A 22,063-nucleotide genomic window follows, 5' to 3' on the forward strand; every position below is an offset into this window, starting at 1 on the left:
AATTCGCCCTGCAAGACCTGGTTTATGCCAGGAACTATGCAGGGCACCCCTTATGGCTGCCAGGGCAGATAGTCTCTGTTACAGGACCCAGGTCATACAGAGTCCTCCTGGAAGACGGTCGAGTTTGGAGAAGACACGTGGACCAGCTAAGGAGGTGCTGGAAGAGGCCCGCCACTGAAATCCCGGTCTACCAGCCGCCGGACGACCCGGTCTACTCGCCGCAGCCAACCTGAAGGACCTGGTCTACCAGCCACCCAACAACCCAACCTACCAACCGCCGCGAGAGGACTCACCCGAGCAGCAGCCGGACAGCAGGACTAGGATGGCCGACGACCCTCTGCAAGCTCCTGTTGCCGCCCGGAAAGAACAGGACTCGGTAGCAGCCGACAAGCCCCTGGAACTACGAAGATCAGGCCGCGAGCAAAAACGGCCGTCCCGGCTGCAGGACTACGCATGCTCGTGGCCAGGGGAAAGGAGTGCTGTGTTCAAGGACTAACAGCAGTCCTTCCTCTGGTCCGCTGCCTACGTGGGAGCGCCGATCGCTCCCATTGGCTGATGCCATTTGACAGCCGGCTATAAAAGGGAGCTGTCAAACGGCATCAGCTGTCGCCGCCAGCTGGCTGTCAGTTAGCCCCGGCAGCCGCGGCAACCCTTTATTCATTAGAATAAAGTTTGTTAGCCTCAGCCTGGCTCCGTCTCTATCTGTAACCGCCGCTCTACAACAGTTGCCAAATGTTCAAATTTTGATTATGTGACCATGGGGATGCTGCAATGGTTGAAAGTGTGAAAAATGGTCATAAGTCACTTTTTCAAGTTCCATTGTAAATTCAAACATTAAATGAATAGTTGTTAAATTGAGCACTTCCTGTATTTTCTTTGGGTTTTTCCTCTAACTGTTACATTAGAAAAAAGAAAACTACATTATCTTAAGGCTAAAATTAATGGCACTAAACATAGGAAGAACATAAAAGAAACAGATATTACCATATTTAGTTCAAATTGATTTACACACAAAGGATGAGTAGTTCACCACTTAGACTGAATTCCCAAAAGTTAACCCAAGTTAGATGTGGCCAGTATTTAACGAGAGACTAAACTGTAGACTAGGGGAAGTTATTTCCCTGGTCTCTCTCCCCCTTCCAAAGTCCTGGAAAAAAATAGTGGCAATTTATATCTGTAATTGTTGCTAAGAAAACAATATGGAACTCTCCATTTAAAATTCAGTTCAGTTGCAGGAAAAGTTTATCTTATAATTTTCACATTTAAAATATCCCATAAATTAGTTCAGCCATTTTCCAGTTTTCCAGTTATTTTAAATATTGTATCAGTCTCAAATAACTGGAATTTAAAAACACATTAGGATTGTGTAAAGATCAAAATCTGAAGGGGAAATGGGTTGGAATACATGTGGATACAGATGTAGCATATGTTGGCTATTCTAAGAAAGCTATATCTTTACTGGACTTTCTGCATTTTAGAAAAATGCCCTTGATTTGATGACAATGTTTTGTATGTGTCCATACATCCCTTCAAATTTGGATCTCTCTTCCATCTTCTTTACCATATTTGAAAGTGATTTCCTTTATAAGGTGGTGATAACATATGGATTGAATTTAAAACATATAACATACCCCATAAAGGAGACATAGAGAACCAGTTTGGTGTAGTGGTTAAGAATCAAACTAGAAACTGGGAGATTGCAAATTTTAGTTCTACAGGGATCAAAGTCAGCTGTGTGACTTGGACTAGTCATTCCTTGTCAGCCTTTGGAAGCAGACAATGGCAAATGACTTCTGAAAAATCTTGCCAAGAAACTGCAGGGACTAGTCCAGGCAATCATCAAAAGTCCAAAACTGACTTGGAGGCAAATAATAATAATAATAATAATAATAATAATAATAATAATAATAATAATAATAATAATAATAATAATAATAATAATAATAATAATAGGAAATTCTGAATTTATCAGACTTGAATACCCTGATTCTACAAAAAAAAAAAATCACCCTACTTGGAACAGCTTATATCCTCCGACGCTACTTTAACAGTTCCTAGGTCCTTGGTTAGGACTCGAGCTGTTGATCAGCCCCAAAAGCTGTGCATCTCACCAAAGATTAACCACCATAATAATAATATCCCAAGTAGAATCTCAACTGTTTTATCTTAACAAGTTTTGCCACCCTTTCACTATCCACACTGTTATTTGCTCAGATCCCTAAGAATAATATAAAACATTTGTGGTACTTCTAGACTCTGGAAGAAAAATAAAGCAAATTTTATCAACTTACATGCCAGAGGTGTTTAAATATATCTGCTCCTATTCATCTTAATCGTAAGATAATAAAAGGAAGATTAATAGATAAATATTTTTATTAATTGATTTCTCCCTGTTTTATTTCTTCATTTTTTTTTTGGTAAAGCACTGTTATTAATTAAAAAGCAATAGATAAATATAATCAACAAATATACCTGTTAAAGACAGATGAAAGATATTTATGACTAAAATCTCAGGTTTTGCCATATGCTAATTTAAGCAAACCCCTGAACTGGAAAAATGAATCATAAACATGTCACTGTGGTTATTTTCCCTCTTGTGCAGAGCAATATTTTGATCACTAACAACTAAGCAGTCAGTTTTTAATCTATTATTTATCCCTGGTTCTCCTCTCACTTGCATTTGATTCCTCAAAGGAGTATATGGAAAAAGATTATTTTGCTTATAAAATTTAAGGAGATTCTAGTTCCATGTTTTTTTCTTGAATGTATTGCATTTTCTATTCTACTTTGTAAAATGATTATTAATGTGAATCACAGCCAGTTTATTTTCTCCTGATGAGGACTATGATAGAAAAATTATCCTTGATTATAGCTATTATCAAATTATGAAGAAACTATTTATAGATGATTTTGGCTATATCTGATTGATGTTGCAAATTCTGTATTCTTCAAATGAAAGAATCTTTTTAAGGCATTTTTTTTAAGAAGAGAGGAGAGATAGCATTAAGACATAAAGACTCATTTTAATTACATTTTGTCCTCACAATCTGCATACAGACAGGACATACACACAGATAAGCCATCTTGTTTCAGATTGTCTTTATTATATTTTAAAATAATCTTGGTCTCTGATTCTCACACCCAAGATAGCCACTAACATACCTCAACAAAAGCAAATGCAACCAGAGAGAATAAAAGGAACTCTCAATTTTGAATACCCTGCTGGGCTAGCTGACATTTTTTTAAATTTTGAGGACTCCTGACTAGATAAGGAGTTTTCAAGATGAGAAACTTTGTCCTCTCCAATAAGAGGAATAGGATGGGAAAGAGCAGGAAGGAGGAAGTTAGGAGTTTCTTTATTCCCTGAAAGTTTTGGCTAAAGGCCACCCATAAGGAAAGTGGGAGTCATAAAACAGATGCCACATGAGGAATCTAGAACCAAGATCCCAAAGTAGCATGTACATCTTTGTAATAAAATTAAACAATAGCCTTGAAAGAAGTGGATCTGCTGAGGTAAGTGTCATTTATTTAGTTAAACAAGGGATTGTTTATTTCAGTTTAGTGCTGCTTGCTCAAATCTAGATAATGTTATAGTTTGTTATCTCTTTGGTTTTAGATTTTTTCAGGTGCTGCCATCCGCAGTGATTTCAGCCTTATGCTACTTCTAGCAACTGAACTATTCTCTGAAAACTTTTGCTACTTTTATTATAAAAATAGTATTTCTTGATTATTCCAAAATGACTTGGAACTGATAACATGGTAAGTGAAAACTGTGGCATTCATTTAAAGGCTTATTCATACACAAGAAAGATACTGTTCTGTCCCATCCAGATACTGGTTGAATGAGGTATCTTCCTACTCACAAATAGATGATAACAGCATAAACCCCTGTTCTATCACTGGTGGGAATAAGTTATACCTGGGCAACCTGGAACTCTGATAGGGGGAGTGCAAAGTTGAAACCCCCAGAAACAGGTCTGGCAGGCTGGTGTAGATATTGCTGATAAATACCTCCCCACCTTTTCCCTGCTTACAGCTTCAAAGGAAATCAAAATGGACTCAGGGTTGCATTGATTTATAAGTATATTTAGAACAACTATACCTAAATCAGAAATACATATAAGCAGGTAAGGACATACTCTGTGTACCTGCTTTGTCTGCTTCCAAACAGAAATAAGCAACTAAGCAACCTCAGAGCCTCTGCTCGTTTGTTCTCTTTAATGATTATGTTAAAAATGAACCACTTTCAATAAAAATTTTTTGTAAAGCTCCATATATTGTCACACTATTTTTACTTTGCCATAATATAAATATTCATAAAATTTGCAATCATCATCTATGTGATCACTTTTATCAATAAATACATATCTCTAACATACTTGCCCAACAAGGTTAGAGTTTTCTGCGAGCATTTAACCAAACAAAAAAAGGGTTTCAGCAAGTAAATTTGTATATTCAGAATTCCTATAAACTCAGAATCAAAATCTGAATTATTTTGGATTTATTTATCAAAATGAAGATGCGCAATTACCTTCTGTGCCAACATGCAAATGACAAGGACTCAAACACATTCATTGAGCAAGACCTTCAGGCAGTAACAGAAGAATATGTTTATGGCAGAAAAAGAACTCAAGGCAGAGTACTAGATCCATAGTCATAGCCCTGTCAGATTATATATGTCTGCCTCTGTCTGTCTGGGTTTGTCTGTCTGCCTCCTACCTACCTACCTTTTAAAAGGCTTTTATGATTGAGTGCTCATCATGAATGCCATATGCTCTGTCTTAAGCATCTTTTTACTAGCTTCAATCTTCCCGCTTCAGTTCAGGTAGTATTGCTATCCTACCATGGTTGCCAAAAGATGATTATCCACGTTATGTTTAATGCAATATTTGTTTTGTTTTTAATTAGCATCATTGTGTGTTTTAGGGTTTATAATTTTGCTATAATTTTATAATCTTTTTACTGATCATGCAATGATTGCAGTAAAGTTATATAGAGAAAAAAGATTGGTATAATTAATAGTATTATAACAAATAATATTTGTATTTTACAATACAAATATATGGTGAGAATTGTCCATAAGTTTAAAGTCAACTATGTCCATGTATTGAGAAAGAAATTAGTATCATGAAGCACAGCTGATTTCTTCTTTGCTTTCTTGCCAGCCAGCAATTCTAGGTTACGGGATCAAAGATCTCATCTCATTTCAGCAACTAAGAAAAGAAGTAGAGGAGAGAGCTCATATTACCATGATTTCATTCCCTGAATTCAGAACTCTGTGAACTCTGCAAACAAAGGTTTCATTCAGGGGAACTACAGTCGCCTTCACAAATAATAGATCTGAAATAATACAGCATATAATTTGCTAAAAATATGGTATTTTATTTTAATCCCTATGCAACATTGCTATTCTTGAGTCACCACTCAAAACTACGTTTACACTACTTGGAATTAACTAATCTGTTCTAATCTGGTAGGTAGAAGCAAAGGCATTCTTAATCTTAGCTTTTTTTTAAAAAATACAGAGTTTATCCAATGGAATGGATGAGAAGTTGAGGCATAGAAAATTTTAATGAGAGCTACTGAAGATATATACAAAAATATGTTTGTGACTTTTATAAATGTATATATAATATATATGTATATATGTATAGATATTTGAAAAACAGAAACAAACAGCAAATGTACAAGTAAAAATCATATATAGATAAGATCTGCACACAAAGGCACATTCTAACACAATTCTATTCTAGAACTCCCTAAATTAACATTGCTTTGGAAAGGAGCAGAAGGTTGTTATTTTCAAGCTATAGTGCTATATAATATAAAGGATACTCTTGGAAATGCTGTGAAATTCTCCACTGTCCTTAGTCCAATGTCATGTTGTGCTAGGTCAGGGTATTTTTGCTCTTCTAAATGTCTCTCAAAGGAATGTCTTTTGCCTCCACCATTCTTTTTCTTTTTCTGAAAATACTCCTCTATTTTAATTCACTTGCTCTGGTTCCTGCATGGTTTGTGAACAGTGCCTCTCAAACAGTCCAAATGTTTCAGCTCTCTGGAGCCGTTTTTCATTCCTGGACAGTTGTCACTCCTGACAAGTTCTTAGTAACCCCAATCTTTAAAAGGGCATGAAGAGGCAGAACCTTGAAACCTAATCCAGCTAGAAGTCAGCTGCCATGAAGGAAGGAGCCACAGTTGCACCCAAATCCCGACCAATGAGAAAATGCCGAGTCAGAAATGACAAGCATTGTCAGTCCTTCTCAAGCAACAACTTCTTGTCTGAAGCTCAGACAGATCATTTGAGGCATCCCAGGATTTTCAAGCATAAGAAGTGTCCAGTCATTGAAAACCTATGGGATGATTTTCTATATCAACACATGAGCATAGAGTTACCACCTTGGGCTATCATGTTATACCTTCAAGAAAGTAGGACACAGGCTATTGGTTCCAATTCTTTTCGATTTAGTAGGGCAAAGGTTATTGAACCAGGACTCTGTCTGTCTCTCAAAAACTCAGTTCTATGAAATCTCCAAAATGGATATGGAACAAAGCAGTGATGGGATTCAATTTTTTTTACTACCGGTTCTGTGGGTGTGGCTTGGTGGGTGTGGCAGGGAAGGATACTGTAAAATCTCAGAGTCAGAGGTGAGATTTGCCAGTTTTCCAAACTAGTCAAAATTTCCGCTACCGGTTCTCCAGAACTGGTCAGAACCTGCTGAATACCACCTCTGGAACAAAGTCGCATAAGGAAAATACCACTTTTGTTTCCTAATGTTTTCAGTATCAAGTAAATACTATTAAAATGACCTCTATTTCAAGTCAGTATTCTTTCTCTATAGTGCAATGAAGAGGAAAGAACTGAGATATAGTCTAGCAAAGAAACATGATAATACATTACAGAATGCAATTTGGCAATATAAGTCATGAAGAAGCCCATTGAAATCTATAGAAGATTTTAATGTTCAAGTACTTTGGAAAGGCCAGAAAAGAGAACAGATAGCATAAGAGCTTTAATGGAATCACAGCTTTTGGGCTCCTCTTTTCTAACTGATTATGATAATAAAATAATAACAAATACTTAGTATATCCTTGCTTCTGTTTTTCTTTCTTTTTGCCAATCCCTTTCTTTTTTTCTTATGTCTTCTGGCCTGAATGTCTGAATGACAGGGGATTGTCATTGCTGATCTTTTAAAAAAATCCGTTAACAGCCTTTTTCAGCTATAAAAAGATCAAATCTCTATCAGTTCTAGTTCAACTTTTTGTAACTCTTTAGAGATATCCATGTAATTTTCTGAATGTAGGGAAGTTATTTCCCTCTGCCTTCTTGCAAGATATGCCTCAACTTCTCATTCTAGCTTACATTCTTTATATTCCTAAAGGCTGCTCATTCTGGTACTCACCAGATTGCTTAATTTTTAAGACCAGTCAAGGTTAGTCAGATGAAGCACCTGTAGACCCTTTTGTACTTGTAGAACAAAATGAACATAATAAATCTCAATTTGTATTTTCAGAACTGTTTGTAATAGAAGTCCAAAAACACTCAAGATGATTACCTTTAAGATTAGGTTACCCAATAAACAAGTAATCATTGTTATCATTAGATTTTACAAAGGAAAAGGAAAATAACTACCAAAAAAGGGGGAGGGGAGCAAAAATGGATTTCTGTTTCTATTTTTCTTCATAAAAAGACTTGGTAAATTGATTGCATAAATGGTAAAAAGGGCTTCATAAATAGACTTGGTTGGCATAAACTTGCTCATGCTTTCTCCTACTGTCCAAAATAAAATGCCATGTTTTCACCTTAGAGGCAATGTGATTGCATTTCATAGCTGGATGGATAGCCATCACCATATAATTGTCGAAACATTCCTTAAAGAAGCTGGAGATGTAAAATCAGTTTACTTTTTCAACTCCGTAAGTTAATTTTGATGGTGCTCATACTAGTGTGCTGTTTTAAATGAAGTCCATTGTCATCAGATAAGGAAGGCTTCAAACCATTTAAAACTTAATTGGATTTTTGAAACTGAGTCAATTGTAACTTTAATATCTAAATAATTTTTAAAAGATTTTAAGTTTTTTTAAAGGCATAGGTACTCCTGCCATTTTTGTTAGAACCACATTGCACCAGCAAGAGAACCAAGGTTAAACCAAGCTGCACGGAAAAAATAAACTAAACCCATTTTAGGTCTAAATTCAATAAATGCATCTAAATGCTTTATATATTTACACTGCTATTTTTAAAATTGAAATAGCAGCCTGGGAGCAATCAACAGAATAACTGCATTGCATAGGGATGAAATATCTTCCCATGCCTCGGAGGAATGCTATCACTGGGGTCAATCATTAAACTTCACCAGCATCATGATCCTAATCCAATTTAAAAACAGATACACCAATTGCATTACAGGCAAGTTTCACCTTAATGAGTTTTCTAAATAAAGAACTAATCAAGAATATGAGCATGATGTTACTAGTGAGTTTTCAGGAGGGTTTTTGTATGGCAAATGCATTAGATTAGAACCTTTTTCAATATTAAATCACAATTCATTCTTTTGCTATCTACATACTCAGATGGATGGGTGGGTGGGTGAGTGGGTGGATGGACGGATGGACAGACAGACAGACAGACAGACATCTGGGGAAGCAATGGAGAACTGAATATAGTTCAGTGAATGAATTGGGTCCCCAAATTCTTCTCTGGGTTATGGAGAGGACTTGGGATCCTCTTTAAAGTGTTCTTTAAACACACTCTCCACAATGAGACCATAAAACAGGGTTTCTAGCAGGTTTTAGGGTTCTCGGTACCAGGACAATTAGTTTTGTCCAAGTCAACCCAGAAGAGTGACTTGGACAACTTGCTAATTTTGAACTTACAAAGATATGTGTTATATTTGTGAAGGAGTTATTGAGAAAAGATAGAATGAAAAGAAATTAGCTTTGGGACATGACTTAAAAGGAATAAACATTAAGATTTTCTTAATTTGAATTAGTTTTAAATTTTTGTATTTTTAAACTTCAATAATAATTATGTAAAAAATAGGTACATAACCTATGGAAAATTGAAAATCATGACTCAAAGCATATTAAAAAAAATCTAAAGAATTTATATGTTCTCTGGCAATTATTTGATACCTTTTTAGAACCCTCATTTTAGAGTCTAAAGTTATACAGAAATCCTGGACAGACACACATAGAATACTGAAGGACTGTTTGGAATTATCAAAGTAACAAGCTTCAAATTCTCTATACTTTTGCTTCTTGACATAATGAAATAAACCTAGCTGCTTCCTCAGATTTAACATCCTTACTCTGAGTAGACCAATAATCTAATATATTATTTCTCAATGACTTCATCAATGCCAACTGTTCCATCTAGTCATTTCCTCAGGAGTGACTTATAAACTCATAGCATTACCTAATCATCACTGAAGCAATATGAAGCCTGTCCTCATTACTATTATTTTGGGACAATGAGCACTGGATCATTCTAGAAAAAAAACCCCAATGTATGAAGAATTGAGCTTGGATTGTCTTCATTTGCTTAGTTACACTTAGATCTATTTACAGGGAATTATGGGAGTGATAGCTATAACATGATGTCATTCTTAAAGGACTGGAAGTAAAGCGCTCCTTACAGTCTATATATTGCACAAAGCCAAATATATTATAGGTTCTCAAGGAAATTACTCCACTCTTGAATCAGCATCCCTTACAACAAGGGTGTCAAATTCCCATCATCATGGCGGTGTCATGTGACATATCAGGACTTTTCCCCCCTTCGCTAAACCGGGAGGGATCGGGACCAGCACATGATGAATCCGGCCCACAGGCCGTGAGTTTGACACCCCTGCCTTATAATAAGCAAAAAATAATCACCAATGCCATCAGTACTCTCAAATCCCAATTTCATCAGAACTTTGCTAATGTAACAAACTTATACTACAGAGCTCACCTCCTTCTAGAAAAAGAAACAAAATGATTTATTCAAGCTTCTGTAAGAATCTACTTACCACACTGGAGACCTCTGCCTCTAGTGTGATATCCCATCATTTACAAGTGATGCTCTCTAGATACTACATAAGATAAACAGGCCAGAGTTTGTGCAAAAGAATGGCCACAAATTTGTAATCAGAACTCAATGTGACGACAAAGTAATAATAGACCATTTTAACCTCACAGGATGTCCCATTATGATCTGAACGTAACAGTTTTGGAGAAGAAATTTTTTTGCCAGTATAATTCAGTGAAATATATTGAAATATACATCAATATATTTCAGCTAATTTTAGAAATTCTGAACAAACAGAATAGAAAGACCAAATAGAGTAGTAGTATTCTTAGGAAATATAGCAAAATAGTTAACAGACTAATAATTAAAAGAGAGGATGTTCAAGTTTTTATCCTCACACATAGCATCAGTACACAAATGATATGAAGTACGCTTTTCATTTTTCATATCCTGATGCATAAAATATAAACTAGGCTCCCCCCCCCCATTTTTTTAAAATAAAGTTTCTCAGAATTTTCTGCCCTAAAATTATTTGTCCTTACCCTTGCATTTAAATGTACACCAAAACAGATTTAAGTAATTTCATTAATAGTTTTGTGGAAGATGTGGAGACAGAGTTAGACAAATGTCACCTCTTTACGAGAGGCTCCAAAGATAACATAAATATTCCCAATACTTGGAGGAGGGCCACAGAATTATGGTTAACTAATAAAAGTTATAAGTTCAGTTCTTACATCTCCAAATAGGCCTGGGAGAGATTTTTGTCTGAAATTTGTGACTGCTAAGATCAACCATGGTACATAATCCTGACCTAGATAGATCAGTAGTCTAATATTCCAAATTTGATAGCTTCCATTTGGCATTCTCTATTAACAATGTTGGATGGAATTCAAGGCATCCAATGCATCTGTGCAACATAGCATTTAGGTTGTCCAAGGTAGTTTTTGTTTTCTTGACAAAAGTAGAAACTCAGAACAGAGACATGGATGGGTGGGAGCAAATTAAAACTTGTTTCTTTATTTGAAATGATATTTTGGTTGAGTATCAACTGAAAGTAGTCCTAGTACTTCTACTTTAACAGACATCCATAAAACAGGGATTAAAACAAGTACTGAGAATAATGTTAAATGATCAAAGGACTGTGAACGGGGTTACTGAGGAACCCAAAATGTCTCTGATCTAAATCCACATTCAGGGGTGGGGGTGGAAATAGCTCGATAAGCATTTTTTGTAATTTAGTTGTGGAATGCTACAATAGCACTGGCTACAAGAATTATAAAGAGCAACCAACAACACCAATGAATTACACACGACTGCTGGGAATTGAACCACATAATAAACTGTTGGTTTTTAAAATGCTATAGAAAATCAACCAGGATGATTATTGCAAACTTCTGTTCCTTCTGTTAAGTTTCTCTATAGGTGGCTTGTCTATAGATTGTGCCAGTCTTAGAAAGAAAGCTGGGTTGTACAGATTTTTAACACCAGATGACCTTCATTGGTCATGGTTACCATTTGTACATTTAGTCCTTAAAACTCTGGTCAGTAAATTCAAGAGCTTTCTGGGACAACACAGTTGAATATAAAATCCAGAAATGTTGTATTAAAACTTTGGCCCGCCTTTGCCTGATTTTTTTTAAAAGGAAGCAGCTATCTAGAACATGAAGCCATAGCTCCCCTGCTGCAATGAGACAAATACTGTTAATAGATCAGGACAGCTGCTCTGCCTCCTCCACCACATGAGAACACAGCCAGCATGCTTCATCACAGGTGCAAATCATCCTACATTCTCAGTGTAGCCAAACGTCTCTCTTCCCACTCTCTCGGTGGGCTGAAAATCACAGCATAGTTAATCTGCTCCCTTCTCTGCTCTTCTTCTGTCTCCTGTATGTTATAGAACAAACGCTGCTGGTAGAGCTGACTGTGCTTTGGAAACGACAATGGATCTAATACACATGATAATAATGATGATGAAAATGATATTAACAATAAAAATAGCAAACTTCTATCCCCTCTACAAGCCTCTTACCCTGCATTTTCAATTACATTTTGAATCAGTAAACACCAGTTACTTCTTTGTTCTACTTTTTTTAAATCCTCTGCTCTACTGCTGTCTCTATCCTGCTGCTCCGCCCCTCCAAGCATCCACATTTTAAAACCAGAACAAGCTATTTCCAGGAATTTATCCTGGAGCACCAAATGGACATCCGGAAAGAATGCTCACCTGGGCATGAACCATCTCGTGGAATCATGAAGACTGCACAATCCCAGTGGATGACCTTCTGCCCCTCTCTCCGGTAGCATTACAGATCAGTGCAGCCTGGGGCCACAGCATGCCGCAGTCCGTCTTGTGTAGGTGGAGGGTCGGAAGGAAAAATACTGCTTCAGCCATACAGGCTCTTCCAAATCCACAGGGAGAATGCTTTCATTCAGCATTAATCCAACATCGTCTATATATCGCCCCGCCTCACTGACAGGCAGTGAAGGTTAAGGCCTGAGAGTGAATTCCAATTATTTCCATCCCTTCCGCCTCCCCCTATGACTGTCCAGTGAGATGGATGATTCTATCTTGGTAATTCCCTCTGTCACTCTCTTCCAAGAAAGTCTGGCAGGTCATCAAAGGCGAGATTAGTGAGATAATGAAAATGCCCCTCTTTGGAGCATTCCTAATTCCTTCGCTGAGATTTGAGCACTGACATTCCTCCCTGGATGAGATAGATGCTTCAATTATCTAGTATTGGTTTGATCTCAGTATGGAGAAATCTTTATTCCTCACTACTGTACAAATTCTTCCTACAGGCTGCAGCATCATCTGCTGGCATCAGTCAGAAATGCTGCACAATTTCTCTCACTGAAAATCTATTGATGTTAAAATCCATCTATTCCTCTTATATTTTCAACATACACATATAATCGCAACCATGTATTTTGGTTGAGGCAAGAATCCTGAAAAGCATCAGTCAATAAGTTGTGAGTCTAATCTCATAATAATATATGACCTATGTATGAATAGATTCTTAATATTATTACTGTAGAAAGGCTGCTTTAACAGCTATTCCAGTAAAAAGATGTAATAAACAGGTTCTAATTTAAAAGCCCAGCCATAAAACATAATTTATTATTTATGTCATTCAATTTATATGGGTTCCCACCCCATCTAAGCAACTGTGAGTGGAAAACAAAGTTTAGAAACAACAATGTAAATAACAATTCCCAAACAAACCACACCATCAAAACAAAAGAATGTCAATGTCATGGAAAGTAATACCTCCAGAACAAAGCAGGCTCCATCACCTTCCTGACCCCCATTTGACCCTATGGACCAACAGCCAGGTCTTAAGTGCTTTCTGAACTGAGCTAGCAGAGTTGGGCCAGTTTGATCACAGGAGGTAAGGTGACAGATGCTACGACAGAGAAGGCATGCTGCCTGAGTCCTGTGAGGTGGTATTCTTCTATCTGGCAGGATTTGGAGTATGTCCTCCTTGATGGGGTGGATAAAGGCAAATGGAAAGACACAGTTTCTCAGATAGCCTGGCTCATCCCATTCAAGTATGCAGGACTTGATAAGTGACAAGCAGAATCTTGAATTGCACCCAGAAACCTACTGAGAGCCAGTGCAGTATGTGAAGCAAAGGTATCACACATCAGCAAATCAAAAGATGCCCATAATAGCTCATGCTGCTGCATTCTGGAGCAATTGCAACTTTGAGATGTTCTTCAAGGGCAGCTCCATGTACAGTGCATGGCAGTAATCCACATGGGAGGTGACCAAAGCATGAGTGACTGTGTGCCGAACCTCCTGCAATTAGTCACACAAATATTTATTTAGTGCCATCAGTGTATTTGATTCTTTACAACAACAAAAAGCCAGTCCAAGGAATTTAACAAGAGAAGGATGAGAACAGCTGTTGAAAAGTCTAAGAATGCAGCATTCTAGTGGTAAAACAATCAAGCAGATATTGCACAACAAAAAAGTAGAACATGAATCCATCCTCCTGTTTAGGTTTGCATTATTCAGAGCCACCTTGCCATTAATTCTGGAGAAAATATATAGTGATTATGATTAGATTTTATGATTTTTAATGTTGTCTATTTCTAGCAATTTGTCCATTATCTTTTAAAAATCCATATATATTGGTAGCCACGTCTAATTTTTATGTGGAGAAATTTCAAAGGTAAACTAGTTGATGTATTAAGAATGGCTGGTTTCTAAATTGTTTAGAATTTCCTGAACAGCTTCATTAAAAGTTTCTGGACTCATTGCAGAAGAAAAACCAGAGATTTCTTCCTCTTCTCATTCTCTATGGCAATTGTTAACTGTTTTACTCCCAGAACTTCTGTCAATTTTTAAAAATTATGGAGGAGCCCAAAGATCCTTTTCTTTGTATATTATTATTGATTTTATATTAAAAAATTAAAATGGACACTTTTGCTGCTGCTGCTGCTTTTTGCTATTATTTGATGGATTTTAATTTTGTATTATTTTTCAGTTTAGGTTGGCAAACAATTTTGATTTTGTGGAACCCTGAGATAGTCTTGGGGTACCAGGGATCCTAGGACAACACTTGAAGAAACAGTGCTCTCTAAGCCAGTGGTCCCCAACCTTTTTTGTACCACTGACCGGTACCGGCATCACAAAATGATCCATGGACCGGTACCGGCATCAGCATGCAATACCAAGGCAAGGCGTGCCGAGCGACCGGCCAGCCAGCCGTCCCCTGCTTCTCCCCGCCACCTTCAACTCCTCCTTTGTACCTTCTCGTGGTCGATGGGCTTTTCGGGCTCTTTCTTAATCTCCTCCTGAGTAATGCGAGACTCCACCGCCATCGGGACGGCTCTTCGTTCGAAGCCGCCCCCCCTCTTCGACGAAACTAAGGCGCGAGGATTCCTTCAGCACCCAAACGCCGCTTTCCAACCAACAACCGACAAGCTCACCCGGAAGCACTTTCTCAAGCGCTGTCGAAACAAGATGGCGGCACCCAAGCAAAGTAGGCAGCCGGTACAAAATGATCCACGGACCGGTACCGGTCCGGGGCCCGGTGGTTGGGGACCCCTGCTCTAAGCCACATACAATTTAATATGCTTGGTTTCATCCTCCATATTCACTTTGGGAAAAGATCTTAACTGTGATAATCACTCATTATGTAATTATGTAACATTATGTAAATGTTCAAACAATTGTATGTTTTTCCAACTCTAGAATACTCTTTGTACATCATTATATGTTCCTTGTTTATTATTAAGTAGATATAATAGGGCTACCCAAGTCACACATGGTAACTCTGGGTAGCATACTGCTACAAAATAAAAACCCAGAAAATCCCACCCACAATCAATCATTCCCAATTAATTCCTATTCACTATGAATCAGTCCTACCTTTATAAACACTGGTCCAGTTTGCCTGATATGATGACTCAGTGTTTTTCCTACCTCTGTTAATTAACTTGCTTTCATCCTGGAAGATTGTGACTGGAGGAGAGAAGAAGAGTATATGGAAGAGAATAAGAAAGAATAAGAGAATTGGAAGGAACCTTGGAGGTCTTCTAGTCCAACCCCCTGCTTAGGCAGGAAACCCTCTACCATTTCAGACAAATGGTTATCCAATCCCTTCTTTAAAACTTCCGGTGTTGGAGCATTCACTACTTCTGGAGCTAAATGGAATGAGATTATTTGGAGTTAGGAAGAAGAAGGGGCATACAGGAGAATGGTCAGTGCAGGACCATTGATTCTGATTCTGAGATAATGACAGAAACATTGGTCAAAGTCCAGTTGCTGGTAAAGAAGTTGGCAAAAGTTAGGTTGGCAATAGCTGGAACTATAGAGAGGTGGAAGTAGAGAGCAGGAAGTTGGACAGAAAAGTAAAAAAAGCATGCAATGTTTATTGTCCTCCTTCAGGCTTTTGATTAGAACCAGACAAAAAGCAGCAGTTATAAGCCTTAGTAATTGTCCATAAATCAGTCACCACAATAGCAATAAATGAGATATGTCCCTGAATGAAAGTTATGGATAGGCACAAGCTTGCAATCAGCAAAATACAGTGCTCTTGCCTACAACATATTAGTGGGATCCTGATCAAGCTTTTGACTGAAAACAGATGAAGACAAAATGCGGAGTTACCTAAGATAGTGTCAGTGCCAAAGAAATTAATAAAACCCACCCCAAAGATAAAGCTAGAAGTCCACTACAGAGGATTAAAAAAAAAGCAGAGCATAAAGAAAGGTCAAAATTGTAATAAAGTATAAGAATTCCAGCAAGTATTTTACTTTGAAATGAGACTCATAAGAGCATTTATGGCAGCAAAAACTCTTCTCTGCTTTCTTAATGCTGTTATGATGAAGGAGACTGGAAGCTTGCCATTTTCATAAAGGCAGGACCATATGTATATGTTGGGGTTTTTTTTGGGGGGGGGGGGTTTGGATGATTGCTGTTTGACTTCTTAATGCAAGAAATAACTCACTGATAACTCAGACTTGGTGATTATTTTGGGGTATATGGCATATGATGTGATGTATCAGTCCTTTGGCCATCAGCCTTTAAAATAGGATATGTAAAATGCTGAATTGTTATGGTTGGGTCATTATTGTGTTATGTTGCACATCATTGGCTTCCTGGATCTCTGTAAGAATGAAGAAGATATTAGGATGTTCCACCCAAGTGCCTGATGGATAGAATTGAGTTTTAAAGTATTTGGGAGTTTCCCAGTAATGTTGAAGGTACTTTCCCAATATCTGATTGATTCTGACAAAAGGAGATTAGAATAGTGAGATTGCTCTGGTAGGGTTCTCTCCAGTCCAGAGATTTTCCAGATTCTTTGCAGATAAAAATCATTCACTTATTCAGAACTTGATGTGGTTGGACAGAGCCAAGAGTAATGGTGGGAGCTGAATTTCATGTCATCTGGAATTCTTCTGAATGCTATGGACACTAAGGGTATGGCACAGTTCTCTGCAGTATGAATTCTGCCATGTCTGAACTGGATTAATGATCAGATGGGCTCCTTTCAGAGCATGTATGGCTAGATTTAAGAAGTAACAAATGTATCTTCAAGAGAAGATAAGGTGCTATAAATTTTGAACAAAGCACTAGTATGCCTTTTCTTGAAGAGGCCATCTCTAGATTCAATTGTGTTAAGACAACTTTCTCCCAATCTTCAAGTGAAGATTTTGTAAGAAAAAATGGTAGTTATGGTAGTTATAGTTGAAGAAGATTATTTAGATGTTCTAATCAGGATTCAGGAGACACAATTGAGACAGAACTCATTGACCTGGTAGAAGAGCTCTGTTGCCAGCTGGTAAAGGGTATTTACTTTTGAAACTTTCAGCAGCATTCAGTACCTCTGTCTGTGATATCCGTTTTTACCATCTCTGAAAATCAAGAGTGGAATTACTGTTTACAATGGTTCTATTCCTACCAAAATCTTTAGTTTCAGTTGGTAGCTATGATGGCGCAGTAGTCAAATTCTTAGCTGTTCTACAGGACTTGATGCTCTTGCATTGCTTAACATCCATAAAAACCACTGGGAGAGGTCATCTATTGGTCTGGAGAAGGTATTTTAAACATGCTAATGATAATGATGCAACACCTCCTCACAACGGACTGGAAATGCTATAGTTTTTAACGTGTGGAGCAGATGTCCCACAAAAATCTTAAATTAAATCCTAGCAAATAAGAGTTTCTGCTTATTTGGAAACACTGTGGCTATAACTTCATTCCAATGATAGCTTTAAGCAGATCAGTTTGCTCCTGAATGAGCACTTCTATAATTGGCCCGTCCTTGTGTATCTCCAACTGCTGCTAGAGCAGCAGGTACAAGCTGTCTATGTCGGTTTGCGGCTCTTTTTAGACCATTAAGCCCTGGCAGTACTGTAGTGACTCATATTGTCTCACATTTTAATTACAGCATCACACTGAACATGGGGCTGTTTTTGAAGATCACTTGAAAGCTGCAATTCACATAAACAGCAGCTAGGTGCTGATGGAACTGTGTGGTTTTTTCAACTATTTTCTTGGTTGTTGCACTATTTCCTGTAAGTTTTTGAGCCTAATTCAAAGGGCTGGTTATTACAGTATATACAACAATCCATGTGGTGCATTGCCAAGATATTAGAGGGACTGTCTTCCTCAAAATGACTCTTCCTGTCTAGGGAGAACATAGAAAATGGGTTTTCTTATGGTTCAAACCTCCATGAGGAACCCAAAGGCAAGCGTGGTAGCACTGATGTCTTGCCTATCATTTTGCACCTGATCTTGTGCATCATGTTATTTAGACAGACATCTTAAGGGGCATGGTTGCGGGGAGGTTTGTTTCAGGTTCCTGTGGCTTTACATTAGGTTTTTATATACTGTAAATTATGGAATTATACTGTTAATTATGGAATTGGGGTGATATACAAGCATATCTAATAAATGGGATTTAATACCCACATATTTTTCATACTTTATGTATCTTTGAACACATTAAAGGGCAAATGGAATTTTATGCATGATTAATTGGTTTCTATACATGTACAATGAATGGGAAAAAATTTAGTCCATTTCAGCTGAGGACCATTAAATCAAATGTTTACTGTGTCTAGGTGAAAAGATTATTTTTACATACAGTTTCCCTCAAGATAAACTTCAGTTATTAATATATCTATTTTGCTTTCTTGGTGACAATATGGAAGCAATTTACCACTGCTGCTTTACCTGCTGCTGTTTTTAAACAAACTTTCAGACTTTAGGAATTTTCGTCTAAACTATAGCCAACTTTGACTCAATTGAACTTTTTCAATATCAGCCAAGACCAACTAGCTGTGCCACCTAGTAGGGCAAATATTATAGTATTTTTTCAATTACTTAAACCATGAGTAGTGATTTTAAATCTTAAACTTGTCATGTAATTTAGTTAAGATCTAAATATTGAATCAAATATTTTACACCAATCATCTAGCTTGCTTGCTTGCTTGCTTGCTTGCTTCCTTCCTTCCTTCCTTCCTTCCTTCCTTCCTTCCTTCCTTCCTTCCCTCCCTCCCTCCCTCCCTCCCTCCCTCTCCTCCTTCCTTCATTTGCCACCTAACTCCCTGCTAAGGCAAGTCTATATTTCAGAAATTGAAGCACAAATGATTTAGAATTAATTTTTACTACCAGTAGAGGGAGATCTATATTAACACAACTGGCAGTGAACTTGATGTAGATTGAGATAAAAAAAAAAGTTTTCCAGTATGTAGCATTCAAATTATGTTTATTAGACAAGTGGTAAGTATTTAATTATGAATATTAACAGCTAGTCCAAGTGCTTGCTGTGAAAAAGCTGTCGTATAATAAATTAATTTAGCTCTTCTACTGAAGGCATTATGCATATTCTTTCCACTGTTCCTATTATTAAATGTATAACATCCGGATGAGCTGAACATAGATGAACTGAACATAGAACATACAGCAAGAAATGGCAGGCACCTGGTGTCAGCACAGTTGGCACTAGAGAATCACATCTCTAATTTCATAGATATGTACAAGCAGGAGGTCAAGAGACCTGATATAACAATCCAAGTAGACTTCTGTGATGTTCAGGGGGGCTTTATGCAGCTTCTTGCACATTAGAAAGTATTAAAATGTTGTACTTCAAATATGTGAGAAAGAGACTACTTTTTATGGTGAGAAGGAGACATTTCCTTGAGACAATATATTTGTGTACAATTTTTTCAAATCCTGGGTCCATCAGGAGCCATTTCTGCTTGGAGATGGATCCACACATGTACACATAGAAGATATATTGCTAAAGTACGGTTCCTATGCTATGTGTTTAGAATCTCTAGGTATCCTTCAATTGAAGCATTTCTCCTTTCCTAAAGGTCATTAGAAAGAAATACTAGCCACTTATCAACATATATGAATAATTTGGGTGCTCAAGAAAAATAGGCTTCAGACTGTCATATGAATGGCTTATGTTGATTAGTGGTTTACAAGGCAAAATTTAAACCAATTTATATTTGTGAAGGAGGAGAGACTTCCATAAAAGGCAGGCAGATTAGAAAAGATGAACTGCATATTTTATGATAGCTAATGTTTCAAAATGAGCAGTGTTGTTTAAGGTATCCACATCAATAAACATTTCTAGCTTTTTCCAATTATCAAATACACATAAATAGCAATAGCACTTAGACTTATACACTGCTTCATAGCCCTCTCTAAGCAGTTTACAGAGTCAGCATATTACCCCCAGCAATCTGGGTCCTCATTTTACAAACCTCGGAAGGATAGAAGGCTGAGTAACCTTGAGCCTGGTGAGATTCTGCCAAATTGCAAGCAGCCAGCAGTCAGCAGAAGTAGCCTGCAGTACTGCATTCTAACCACTATGCCACCATGGCTCTTTAGCTAAAACTAAAGCGTTGGAAGGGACAACCAAGCCACCAAGTCCAACCTGCTGCTCAATACAGGATTTTTTAATATGGCTATTTTATAAATAAAGTGAATAGAATGGAACCAGACAATCAAGTATTCAATTTTCCTAATGACAAAATCTCACAAGCTAATTGCATGGATATGTGTGGTATATCACTCTAGAAACCTCCAATGACATTTCATATGCCCACACACATGTTAATCAGTTCCTTTGAAAAATGAGACTTTGTATTTTATTTAACTTTATATATTTTTATCAGATCAAAGCCCCAATCACAGCAGATGAACACTTTCAGAAATATATGATATACGACAGAGTAGGGATCTTTCCAAACTTTTCCTGAAGTTATCAAATAGATAAATTCCATGAGATCAAAACATGGTCCAACAAAATGCAATTATTTCTCATGTTGTGTGGATGTGTCTATATTTTGAGTTGCCCATCATATATGGCAGGATAATTTCTCTGCAATTGCCCCACTCCAGCTTTTAGTATATTTGTTCCCCTGGCTTCCCCATGTCCCATACCTTCTACAAAGCAGATAAATTTATTAATGAGTTCCCTGCATACAAAAGGGATGGTAGACTGGATCACTGCACACAAAATCTAAAGATTCTAGTTAACTAAAAGCAGAGAATAAGGATCTCAAATTTGTTTAATATCCACCTTTACAAACATTTAGGAAGGTTTTAGGAGAGTTCTAACTGTTGCCAACAAGGAAGTTCAGTACTATCACAAAATGTCAAACAACTGGGTTCGTTGAGTGGAGCCAGTGGAATGAAAATGGTTAATCTTCATAGCACAGTTAGAGCATAAACATTAATCATTGTATTCATAAAGATAAAACAGAATTAAATAATAGATAAATAGATCACTTCCTGGATTGTAATAACCTTGCATCTCTGTCATGGAGCTTTTAAATTATTTCTTAATTGCTGCTACTATAGCAAAAATGTGTATCACATAAGGTTTTCTATTTTTGTGTAAAAGCTTTGGTGTTCTTTCCAGCACAGCTAAAAATGAGCTGTCCTAGAAACGATGCCTCCAACAGGCCATTTGTCCTGCAGGCGAAGTGCCAGCAGAAAGACGAAGGCAGCTCTGTGAAGCAGATGTACAGAATTCGTCTCAAGGGAAAAGAAAAACTGGAATCATATATCTTGACTGCTCCAGCCTCTTCTCAGTTTCTAGGGCAGTCAAGATCAATAAGCACCACACTGAGAATGAAAAGCATAGTGTTTGAATGTGGCACATAAATGCTAGCAGCAAAGTAGCAGTAAAGGTATTACTGAAACATTTACTTACAGCATTTACAGACTATCACAGCCTGTTCTTACTGCTCTCTCTGTGTTTATACTTTTGTGCATGCTCACAAACAAATCTGGTGATATGACTATGCAATGACTTGAGTACAGTTCTGAGCTCATACAGATTGCGTATATGAATGCATGTGCAAAATTACATAATAATGCATGTGCTTGTGCACATTTTAGGCATAACTAAGCAACTTACTGCTGTTAATATAATGTTAAAATATATAATGCTCTCTTTTGCTCAGTTTACACCCAAACAGATGCTCACTCACTCACTCACACGTTCCAAATATAGAATGTTGGATGGAATCTCACTTCAAAAAGATGGAATGGAAAAATAATGATACAGAATAATTCAG

At 37.2% G+C, this 22,063-nt stretch overlaps 1 protein-coding gene across 6 annotated transcripts in view; it reads right to left on the minus strand.

The window, feature by feature from the left end:
* Positions 1-22,063, minus strand: part of TMCC2 (transmembrane and coiled-coil domain family 2) — a 101,380-nt gene that overhangs the window by 47,884 nt on the left and 31,433 nt on the right. Inside the window, exon 1 of one of the 6 annotated variants that reach the window (XM_026676818.2) lies at positions 12,234-12,708. The exons of 4 other annotated variants lie outside the window; for them this stretch is intronic. In XM_026676818.2, coding sequence (XP_026532603.1) covers positions 12,234-12,248 — 15 coding nt within the window. In that variant the 5' untranslated portion in view covers positions 12,249-12,708. Of the gene's footprint in view, positions 1-5,835; positions 6,065-12,233; positions 12,709-22,063 lie in introns of those variants that run through there. One more of the 6 variants, XM_087959677.1, reaches the window with a different exon arrangement.

The sequence above is a fragment of the Notechis scutatus genome, chromosome 3, assembly GCF_049901735.1.
Source record: "Notechis scutatus isolate UNSWTSFEM ecotype Mainland chromosome 3, rNotScu1.2, whole genome shotgun sequence".
In the NCBI taxonomy this organism is placed as follows: domain Eukaryota; kingdom Metazoa; phylum Chordata; class Lepidosauria; order Squamata; family Elapidae; genus Notechis; species Notechis scutatus.